The 11,262-nt window shown below is 40.0% G+C and overlaps 1 protein-coding gene across 3 annotated transcripts; it reads right to left on the bottom strand.

The window, feature by feature from the left end:
• Nucleotides 1-892: 892 nt before the first annotated feature.
• LOC133452207 (beta-1,3-galactosyltransferase 1-like) lies at nucleotides 893-10,052 on the bottom strand. Of its 3 annotated transcripts, none has more exons than XM_061731430.1 (4): nucleotides 9,892-10,052; nucleotides 2,814-2,998; nucleotides 2,273-2,355; nucleotides 893-2,124 (listed from the first exon to the last, which is right to left on the bottom strand). In XM_061731430.1, exon 4 carries the CDS (start codon nucleotides 2,117-2,119, stop codon nucleotides 1,157-1,159), a length of 963 nt encoding a protein of 320 aa, XP_061587414.1. In that variant the 5' UTR covers nucleotides 2,120-2,124; nucleotides 2,273-2,355; nucleotides 2,814-2,998; nucleotides 9,892-10,052; the 3' UTR covers nucleotides 893-1,156. The 3 variants fall into 3 exon arrangements, with proteins under 3 accessions (XP_061587414.1, XP_061587425.1, XP_061587420.1); XM_061731441.1 differs by having other exon boundaries at nucleotides 2,864-2,998; XM_061731436.1 differs by having other exon boundaries at nucleotides 2,264-2,998.
• Nucleotides 10,053-11,262: the final 1,210 nt, after the last annotated feature.

Raw genomic sequence — 11,262 nt, 5'->3', positions numbered from 1 at the left:
AGAACAAATGCTTTGTGAAATGATGTCAGGTCCTTTATTAAGCAATAAGACCAATACAAACAAGTACCTTGTGCGTATCTATGAGCTACATTATGCATGAAGGAGAGGTAAGGCATCATAGCAATTATTTTGTTAAAAAAAGAAAAAGCTGTAAGGAGGTTATGTGTAAAAAGGGTCCAAAAATAGACATCAATCTACCATATCATGTTAATAAGCTGTAATCTATGAGGTTTTTTTTTCTTTTCTTATCTTATCCCAAAGAAAGGAGGAGTAGACAAAAGATGAAAGATGTTAACACCAACATCTCAACAAGTCAAGTCAAGTTTATTTTTAAAGCACTTTAAATACAACAACAGCTGACCACAGTGCTGGACAAGTGAAAGGAAAACAAAAACAACAACAAAACAGGACAATGTAAAACATGAAACACATAAATAAAATAAAACAATCATGGTAATCATGGCATTTTTGCAACCATTTTTGAAATCTTATCCTCTTTCAGATTGAAAGGCTCTTGTGCATTGGCGGTGTCTCACAACTGAACCCAATAAACCAAAAATTCATTTTTCTCTAAAGTCAATCATTAATATTTGATTACTGTAGTTGCCAAAGTTGCTTTTAATCCCTTTTTTAAAAAAAATGTTGATATTAGATTTTTGTTCAGGAAAACTTCTCTCTCTTCTCTTCATTTCTTCTCTTTTATTCTCTGATCTGAAGTAGATTAGTCTGGACTGTTCTATAAATTATCACCTTATTAAGTTGTGTTTTCCTCCATTCATATATATATATATATATATATATATATATATATATATATATATATATATATATGCATATATACTGTGCAGTATACTGTATACTATGTATAACCACATTTACCTGTCTGTTTATTTGAGCTTTTAATAAATTTTCCTTGGATGAATCCTGCGTGATGTATTTGATGTACTCAAACCAATCAAGATTAGAACCTACTTTCAGATGAGAGATTGATAAATAGTCTATTTTTCTTTTGGAACAAAGGTGGTGCCCCAACAAGTTTGATAAATTAAGTAGGATCGCTACAACACAAAATGTTGGGTTTTTTTGGTTTATGTTAGTTAGTTTGCTTGTTTTTTACCATTCTACATATAGACCATTAAACCAAGTTTTGATCAATCTAATGACAATAGTGGAGACCCTGTCTGATTGTCTTCCAGTAACTGTGCATCTGTAAAGTGCTGTCTGTCGTCATGGCAATCACCTTTGAGAGACTGCACCTGTTCAGGGGATGCAATGGCTTTATAAGAAACATGGTGTGTTCAGGGGGGTCAGTAGGAGGAATGCCCAGTTGTTTTAGGCACATGCCAAGGTAGACATCTTCAATGTAAATGGGTTTGATCTGAGGTGACACGTCCAAGATTTTCCTAGGGAGGTCCAGAGACATAACATAAGCCATACCCAGAGGATATGGGGGGTACTTTGGCTCAGGAAACACATAGGATGGCATGTAGTACTTGCTAGAAGTGTCTCTTAAAACAGAGCTGTGCCACCACACCAAACCTGTCGAGTAGTTTTTTTTAGCTGTGCTAGGATCAAGCAATAACATAACCAAATTATGGACATGAAGCAACGTATCTGAATCTATCTTTAAAACAAAGGAAGCCTTGGTGCAGTACTGAGCCAACCACTCCAGCATGACCATGGTCTTGATGGTCAAATTGTGATAACTGTCTAAGAAATTGCTCTGAATGAGGTCATGATGCTGGTCATTCTCCAGTTTGAGTTTCTTCAGCTGCTGCTCAATATCATTTCCTACAGGAAGGCCCATTACAAAAACAGTCTCAACCAGCTGATCAAGAACTATTTTCTCACTTCCCCATGTCTTTCGGATGATGTCCCGAGTTGCCTGGTCATTGGGTGCAATGGGAACCATCAGGATCAGGAATGGAGTCGTTGTTCTACATGTTGGCGTTTGATCCATGATAAATGTGTAGTTTCTAGGATAGGCCACATAATAATATCCTGGTTCCCTCCACATTAGTTTTGGAAATGTTTTGTAAGGATTAAGATATAGAACGAGGAATGCCACCAGAACCAGGATGGAAAAGAAGATGTTTTTTAGACGTCTCCTCTTCCCCATTAAAACTAGATAGAAAACAAACAGGTTATAAAAACAGAAAAACTTTCAGAAAAATGCATATGATTCATGAAATAAATCACACTGGCAAGTATTCGGACTAACTGCTGATCTACTCTATATAGGTAGCTTTACATGCTCATTTACCTGATTTACCTGTTATATATGTAAGTAGCTTAGTGGAGTCGGGCAATGGACGTGGAAACTCTTGGACGATGTTTGTGTTGCTGGTTTATTTTCTGGGGGAAAAAAATCATAAGTCACACAAGTATTTTAGATAAAAACTGAACTTTCTGGATTTGTAAAACATTCATCCATCCACTAATCTCTCCTTGCTTATTCCTATTCTGGTACAGAGGTATCTGCTGGAGCCAATCACAGCTCTCTTCAGGTGAAAAGCAGGAGTACACCTTGGACAGGTTTGTAAAATGTAAAATACAGCTTCGTACTGTGTTTTTACAAAGTGTGAAGATGTATTTTCCCTCCTCTTTCCCAGGGTCATCCTTTCTCAGCTAATAATAACGGCAGCGCCTACAGGCTGCAGCCTCAGCACCTGTATACCTATGTTCTATGTTGTCATCTGTTGTTTCTCTTTTTTGTTGTCTTTGATGGGCTGTACTGGAATAACTTTTTTTGTGTCGGGACGATAACTCAATGACAATTTAGACAAGTGAATCTGAAGAAAATAATGTTTCACCCTCCTCGGCTCTGGTGGAATGGCATCCACAGGGATAGAGCACTGCTGACCTCAACTTGGGAGCTGTGAATCCGTGGAAGAATCCTACAAAGACCACCTCAATCCCAGCAACACGCCTTCCTATGGGTAAGCAGTGCTCAGTGACTCAGAGGTGGACTATCCTTTCTCTTGGGCTGAGGTCCCTGCTGGGAAGACAGAAGAATCAGAATCAGACTTTAATGACAGGGTTTGAATACATCAAACAGAGAATTTGATTTTGGATAACACTGTTGGCGACATAGATGTTATAATGCGCCTATTTTTCCAAGGATGACACTGGGATAGAGGAGGGAGAAAAAAAAGGGTTCGATTAAATCAGCCCAGGGTTCTTTAAGGCTCTGAATGTTGTTGGGCTATGCATGGACTTCGGGCAGAGTGCCTCTGGATTGGCAAACTGTGCTGATGGTACCCCTATTTCAGAATGGTGACCAGAGGGCGTGCTCCAACTACAGAGGGATCACACTCTTCAGCCTCCCTGGTAAGGTCTAGAGAAAGAAAAAGGCAAAACATGAGGAAACTCGTGCTTCACTTAAAAGTGGGTATGTTGTTTTGAAATAAAACTTTGTGGCACAAACACCTTAGATGCCAATCATTATGTGAGTGGTAAAATGACCAGTTAGTGGTCGTATACAAGCTATAAACTTTAGCCATTGATGACTTTGCATGCAGAAAACAGAGACTTGTGCAAATCTGTAAAAGGCGGACGTGCATGTTTATTTCTGCTTTCAGACCGGCTAGACCTGCTTTCAGTTTTTTGTGGGGGATTGATGTGGTGGGAGTAACTTTTCTTTTGATGAGTAATTGATGGATATTTGTGACTCAGATTTATTTATTTGTTTATTTCAATTTGAAGTTTTTTATTTAATATTTAATTATTTATATCAGGTTGAAGCTTTTTATTTATATTTAATTATTTATTTCAGGTTAAATTTTTTATTTTATTTGACTCATACAGCCAAACTACCGTATCTATACTTAAAGTACAATTGTTACAATTAATAAAAGTTGTCAAGTTAAATGACGTGTTGTTATATGGTCATTTTGTACCTATGAAACATTTGTGATGGGGAGAGGTGCGGGATGTGGGGCGGGGGTGGGGAGGGGCTTCCAAATAAAATTTCGCCCCAATTTGGTCAGGGTGCGTGTTTCCTCCACCAGCCCTTTTGGCAGTGTTGATATATATATATAATATAAATTACATACATAATATATTTGACAGCTCGTACATATTTAAGTATACCAATATTAATAGAATAAGTAATGCAATACATGCAATCAGTTAGTAAATATAAATATTAGGGGGAAGAAAGAAAGAAGAGAAAATACACACACACATACATACACACCTACATATACAGTGCCTTGCGAAAGTATTTGGCCCCCTTGAACTTTGTGACCTTTTGCCACTTTTCAGGCTTCAAACATAAAGATTTAAAACTGTAATTTTTTGTGAAGAATCAACAACAAGTGAGACACAATCATGAAGTGGAACGAAATGTATTGGATATTTCAAACTTTTTTAAATAATAAACTGAAAAATTGGGCGTGCAAAATTATTCAGCCCCCTTAAGTTAATACTCTGTAGCGTCACCTTTTGCTGCGATTACAGCTGTAAGTCGCTTGGGGTTTGTCTCTATCAGTTTTGCACATCGAGAGACTGAAATGTTTATCCATTCCTCCTTGCAAAACAGCGTTTGTGAACAGCAGTTTTCAATTCTTTCCACAAATTCTCCATTGGATTCAGGTCTGGACTTTGACTTGGCCATTCTAACACCTGGATGTTTTTTTGTGAACCATTCCATTGTAGATGTTGCTTTATGTTTTGGATCATTGTCTTGTTGGAAGACAAATCTCCATCCCAGTCTCAGGTCTTTTGCAGACTCCATCAGGTTTTCTTCGAGAATGGTCCTGTATTTGGCTCCATCCATCTTCCCATCAATTTTAACCATCTTCCCTGTCCCTGCTGAAGAAAAGCAGGCCCAAACCATGATGCTGCCACACTATGTTTGACAGTGGGGGTGGTGTGTTGAGGGTGATGAGCTGTGTTGCTTTTACACCAAACATAACGTATTGCATTGTTGCCAAAAAGTTTGATTTTGGTCTGATCTGACCAGAGCACCTTCTTCCACATGTTTGGTGTGTCTCCCAGGTGGCTTGTGGCAAACTTTAAACGACACTTTATATGGATATCTTTAAGAAATGGCTTTCTTCTTGCCACTCTTCCATAAAGGCCAGAATTGTGCAGTATACGACTGATTGTTGTCGTATGGACAGAGTCTCCCATCTCAGCTGTAGGTGACCTCTGACCTCTGACCTCTGCAGTTCATCCAGAGTGATCCTCTTGGCTGCATCTCTGATCAGTCTTCTCCTTGTATGAACTGAAAGTGTAGAGCAGGGTTGTCCAAAGTCGGTCCTCGAGGGCCGGTGTCCTGCAGGTTTTAGATGTTTCCCTGCTTCAGCACACCGTGATAAAAGTAGCTGTGTCACCACCAGAGTTCTCCAGACCTTGATGGCAAGCTGGTGACGACCGTTAATTTGAATCAGGTGTGTTGAAGCAAGGAGACATCTAAAAGATGCAGGATTGTGGCCCTCGAGGACCGACTTTGGACACCCCTGGTGTAGAGGGACGGCCAGGTCTTGGTAGATTTGCAGTGGTCTGATACTCCTTCCATTTCAATATTATCGCTTGCACAGTGCTCCTTGGGATGTTTAAAGCTTGGGAAATCTTTTTGTATCCAAATCCAGCTTTAAACTTCTCGGCAACAGTATCTCGGACCTGCCTGGTGTGTTCCTTGTTCTTCATGATGCTCTCTGCGCTTTAAACGGACCTCTGAGACGATCACAGTGCAGGTGCATTTATACGGAGACGTGATTACACACAGGTGGATTCCATTTATCATCATTAGTCATTTAGGTCAACACTGGATCATTCAGAGATCCTCACTGAACTTCTGGACAGAGTTTGCTGCACCAAAAGTAAAGGGGCTGAATAATTTTCCATGCCCACTTTTTCAGTTTTTTATTTGTTAAAAAAGTTTGAAATATCCAATACATTTCGTTCCACTTCATGATTGTGTCTCACTTGTTGTTGACTTTCATAATATTCACTCAGTGAATTTACATAATAACTTGCTTGCTCGTGGTTGCAATGTTTTTTCAGATCTCGTCAGAATAATGTAAAACGGTAACGTTTTAAAAATGTGAAAAAGTAACATTTTGGTTGTTGGACGGTGCTGTGAAAAAAATCAATATTTTGATTTAGTTTCTGCATAGAAATGCGTTTTGATTACATTTATAGCGAGAAATATATATTTTAATTTCATAATATTCTCTCAGTGAATGTACACAATCACATGTTTCCTCGTTGTTGGGAATTATTTTCAGATCTTTTCAAAAATGAAAAATGTCCACCATGTTTGTTGCTGTCACGGCCAGAATCTTAAAAGGCACGTGACTTGAAAAAAAATGTAACAGTTATACATTTCAAGGGCAATGTATTGTAACCCCTCTACGTTTTTGCACTTACAAGGAAGTATGTGAGAGTGAGACATCTTTTCATGTGTAGACAATCTTGGTAATCTGCAAGAGGAGTGCGGGGTTTTGCACACACACACACCACACACACACACACACGCGCACACACACACACGTCACACACCCACACGGATGATCGGAAGATTTGCATTATATGATTTCTTGTCTCTGTTTATGTAGTTGAGCCAACAGAATGTATCCAAAGTGTTGTTTTACCATCTGCTTGACACTGGTGTAAATAAATTCTGGTTGAAAGAAGTCGTGCTTGTTTATTTTACACATATTTGCCGCCAATGTTGGTTTCTGGAGCCTGCGTTCGGATTTCATCCTTCATTAATTTCGAGACTGATTTTGTTGTTAAGTTATCATTTTCCTAGTTGAATCCTAGGTGGTGCCCTGAAAATGATTAAGTCATTTTGAACTGTAGGCCCTGGGCGGGCCAGTACAGACTGAGTGAGACTGTTGGCTCATTGTATGGCCACGGGTTTTTACCACCGACTTTTATTACAGAGTTTTACTTATTGTCCTTTTTTATTATATTGTCTCGGCTGAGCATTTTTAATTCTTATTCTTTTTTTATTCGTTTTAGGGGCCACTGACTGACATCATTATCTGGGGGATACGAGATTTGATTGTAGGGAGGGGGGTTGAAGGGGTTTGGGGCCACCATAGATGTTTCTCGAGACCTGCTTTTAACGGTGTTGCATGCGTGTGTTTTGGGAACTTATTGTTGAGTTACCATTGGCTAATGCCTTGATCCTTGCTGTGATCCTTATTTGATTCTGAGATTGGTTTCTTGCAGTGCAGTGGTGTATCTAGGTCTCGGTCTAATTCCGGTGGCCAAACTATTTAATTGGAGCCCCCGTCTCCCCTTCTGGATTTTAACAATATTATTGGTTGCAGACCTTAAAGCGACACTACGTAACTTTTCCACCTTAATATCATATTTCCAGAGTCATTGTGATGGTACATCAACTTCCAACAGGTTTAATGACACCTCTGTCATGGTCTGAGGGAGTCTGTATCGCCTTCACTGGCACTATGTAACTTTGAGGAGCATGGTAGGAACCCTGCCACACTAAAAAAATACAAATCTTTACGGCTTTGACTGCTTTACGGCATACGTCACTTCCCCCTCCTTCCCGATTCGCAGTCGAGACGAAAATGGGTGGAGCTTGGAGCTCAGAGCTCCGCAGAAGCTGGTAACCCGTTGCTGCGTTGTGGCTGCAGCAGCTCCACACAACAGACGTGGGGAAAAGATCCTAATGGTTTAACTTTTCAACGGTTTCCTGCTCGGAGGCAGAACCACGCAGGCTAAGTATCTGATATAACAGAGTAAAAGAGTGAAGGTGTCGTCGGCTCGCTTGGATCGCGACCAAACCTTCCACACAGTAAAGCCTGAATTATGGTTCTGCGTTAAATCGACGCAGAGTTACGGCGTAGGGTACGTGGCGACGCGCAACGTACGGTGCGTGTCGCCGCGTACCCTACGCCGTAGGCTCTGTGAATTAGAATTAGTGTGAATTAGAAAAAAACATACTGGTTAAGAGAAACATATTGAAGCCAAATTATAGTCTGCATGTGAAAAGGCTGCAAAGGAGTTAATGCAGAGAGTTTAAAATATATTATTACTTTGTGTTCTAATTTAATTTGCAAAGCAATCACGTCAAATGGTTAATTTTTTGAATCCACCATCAACTACACAAAACTAAATAAAACATGTAACTTCGCAGAAGCTTCGCTATGTAAAAACATTGTGAAGGAAGGGGGGGAAACCCGTACCAAACAGTTATGCCACAGTAGTTCTGCACAACACAAACCACAAGAACAAAAGAAAACCAGACTCAAAGCAAAAATAACTGAACACCAGCATGACCTTATTTGTGTGTTGACACATTTGTAAATAAGGTCAGGAAATATGAGTCACATGCAATTATAGATCGCCTCCAACTCTGAACATACAGTATCATGAAGAGCCACTACAAACATTCAGGCAAGTTGAGGAGACATCTTCTGCTTTAGTTCAAGTGAGACAAATGACCAGAACTGAGCCTTTGATTCCTGAATTGTTAGATATGGTGGTCAGGAGAACACAATGACTATCCTGATCTAAAACCTTAGCTCAAAAAAGAAGTTTGCTCTCTATGCAGGCCGCTTGTCTCCTATGAGGATGCGGAAAACAGGATGCAAACCAACTATCAAAGAAAAGGTAACAACAGTTTCAATAAAACAACAGTAAAGCCCCCTCATAAAAGCGCTGGTAACATTAAAACTCCAAAGCTTATGATAGAAATGCAGTTGCTTGTTAGCTTTTTGACTAACAGCATCAACATGTTGCCCAAAGGTCAACATACCATTAATAATAGTGCCAAGACATTTGTACTAATGCACAACTTCAACAAACTGATTGTTGATTCGGACAGGATACGGAGCAGGTGGATCCTTCCAAAAATCGTAGTCTGGGAAACATTTATGTCGAAGAATGAAGACTTGTCTACCAGTCTATGAAATCTGATACTAAAGAGCCACGATCAAGCTCCACGCCACTCAGTAAGGACAGCATGACAGAGTTTAATAATGTGATGTCAGTCACGTTGACTTTGATACTTATGTACTACTTATATATGCAGCCTTGGGGGAAAAATGTGGAGGACATAATAGCATCAGATAAAACACCATCAACTTCCACCCTCTTTGACATCTCACTTAAAAAGTGAATTAGCCCGCATATCAGGCCGGGGTCAATATTAAGAGAGGATTTTAATGTATTATGCAAAAATATGGGGTTCGATACAATTAAAAGCAGATGATCAATGAAAATAAGCAGCTCCAAATATTTTAAAACCCCTCTTTGACCCGTAGGCAAACCTGAGTGGGCCCATCTTATCTATAATACAGCTGTGTTAAAATAAAACAATAAATCTCCCAGCGTCCTCAGGATATGACAACTATTACATCAGAGCCAGGACTTTTTCCTCCTTAAACTTGGCAGAAGAGAACCGAGACCCTAATCCTTTCAGTCTTAACAGGGTTATGTTCAGGGGTGCACACAAGCCGTTACTCGAGGGCCAGTCTACTGCACGTTTTAGATGTTTCCCTGCCTCAACACAACCCTGATAGACAAGGCTGTGTCTCCAACAGAGTTGTGTAAACCTTGATGACATGTTGATGACGACCAGTGATTAGAATCAGGTGTGTTGAAGACAGGGAAACATCTAAAACATGCAGTAGACTAGCCCTCGAGTACCGACTTGTGTGCACCCCTGGTTATGTTCCACGGCAAATACTTAAAATGGTTATAAAAGACAATTGGTTCATTTGCAAGTACAAAGTTAGACACCTTGTTTATTAAGTGTGGTTCTACACACCGTTCATTATTAAATGCAGCATGTTGTCCTTCATGCCAGGAGTTCAATGTAAGGTGGGCCCAGCGACTCCCTAACAGCAACCGTGATGTACAAGTTTTTGATCATACTCAGACACAAACAACGATTGAGTAACTTACTGGTCACTTTGGGATTCTGCTGAGGCAGCAGGGAACTCCAAAGAGGTTGATCTCAAGCTCTGACTGCCATTCCTGTTGGTTGAGCCGCTGTAGAGTAAGAGTGAGAAGACAAGCGTGGTTGGACTCTCTCAGAAATTCAGTCAGGAGCTCATCCACCTTAATATGGAGCGACTCGGTTTTTGCCAAGTTAATGGAAGAAAGGGGCATGTGACGTGTCCCCTTTTTTTTTTTTTTTGCTAGTGCAATCAACCACGTATTTCCTGCTTCCTTGCAACGGTTTGCTTTGGTGGTTTGTGTTAATGCAAGTCGGATCCAGTCGACTGACTGCGGAATGCCCCTATGCTAGAAGTGCAACAGAGACAGAGAAGACACGTCAAGGGAGTCATTGTGGTTCTCATCACTCACAACAGTAAAGAGTTAAAACTAGGTAAAAAAAAAAAAACAACAAAAAGCAGGTTAAAACCCCACATGTTAAAATCCATAGGCTACAACCAGTTATGATGAATGGTTTAAAACCATAAAAAAAAAACGTTTTAAAATGAAAACTTCTTTGTACAGGGGTCACTTCATTTAAGAGCAAGACCCTGTGAATAGGCTGGAGTTTAAGAGGTTAAAATCTCTGGTTTTAACTGTTCACTGACCCTCAGGGACGTGGGTTGGGGAACACTGATATACTATGGTGAAAAAAATTGGTGTCTGAAAATACTGTGCTCATAATACTACTTTGTCTCACTAGAAGTGTCCTTTGTTGTGTCTTAGGCCAGTAATTTTTGGTCTCATAAGATCAATGGAAGCCAAACTGTATGAGTTGTATTAGCTTATTCTTTGGTAAGACATCAAGTACTGTGTGTACAGACTTTGCAATGATGCTCTCTTGCACGATTGGCTACAACCTGATGTGGCCGGATGGAGGATGTGGTCAGCATGCAGATTTGTGAAGTGAAAATTAACCTCTCTGTAGCAGCTTTTATGTATGCCAAAAAACGCTTTAAAAAAAATGAGTTGGCGAAGTAAAGTGCTTCTGGTCTTGTTGAGTTCAAAGTCAAAGTCTGTCAGGTAACAACGCCACCAGTAGGCAGAGTGGGGCAATGCATTGCCTTCCTGCGAAGGAGAGGAAAATCCCCAAACTGATCACCGGCTGATTAGCTGAATGAGAGCACCTGCCTTCAGTGCACCTGCACAATCACTCTGCAGTTCAGTGTGGCTTCGGACAAAGGAGGAGAAGCAACTATTCAGCTTGGGTCAAACTGTGAAGAAGCTACTGGTATGGATGGTATCAATGCTGAAATGTGTGCTTTGTTACTGAAAATGTTTAACAGTAGTTTGATTTCATAGTAATTGTTAAAGGAGCTGTATGTAAGAGCAATTATA

The sequence above is a fragment of the Cololabis saira genome, chromosome 1, assembly GCF_033807715.1.
Source record: "Cololabis saira isolate AMF1-May2022 chromosome 1, fColSai1.1, whole genome shotgun sequence".
NCBI classification, from domain to species: Eukaryota; Metazoa; Chordata; class Actinopteri; order Beloniformes; family Belonidae; genus Cololabis; species Cololabis saira.
Note: the sequence above shows the minus strand (reverse complement) of the source record. Positions and strands in the feature narration are given on the sequence as shown.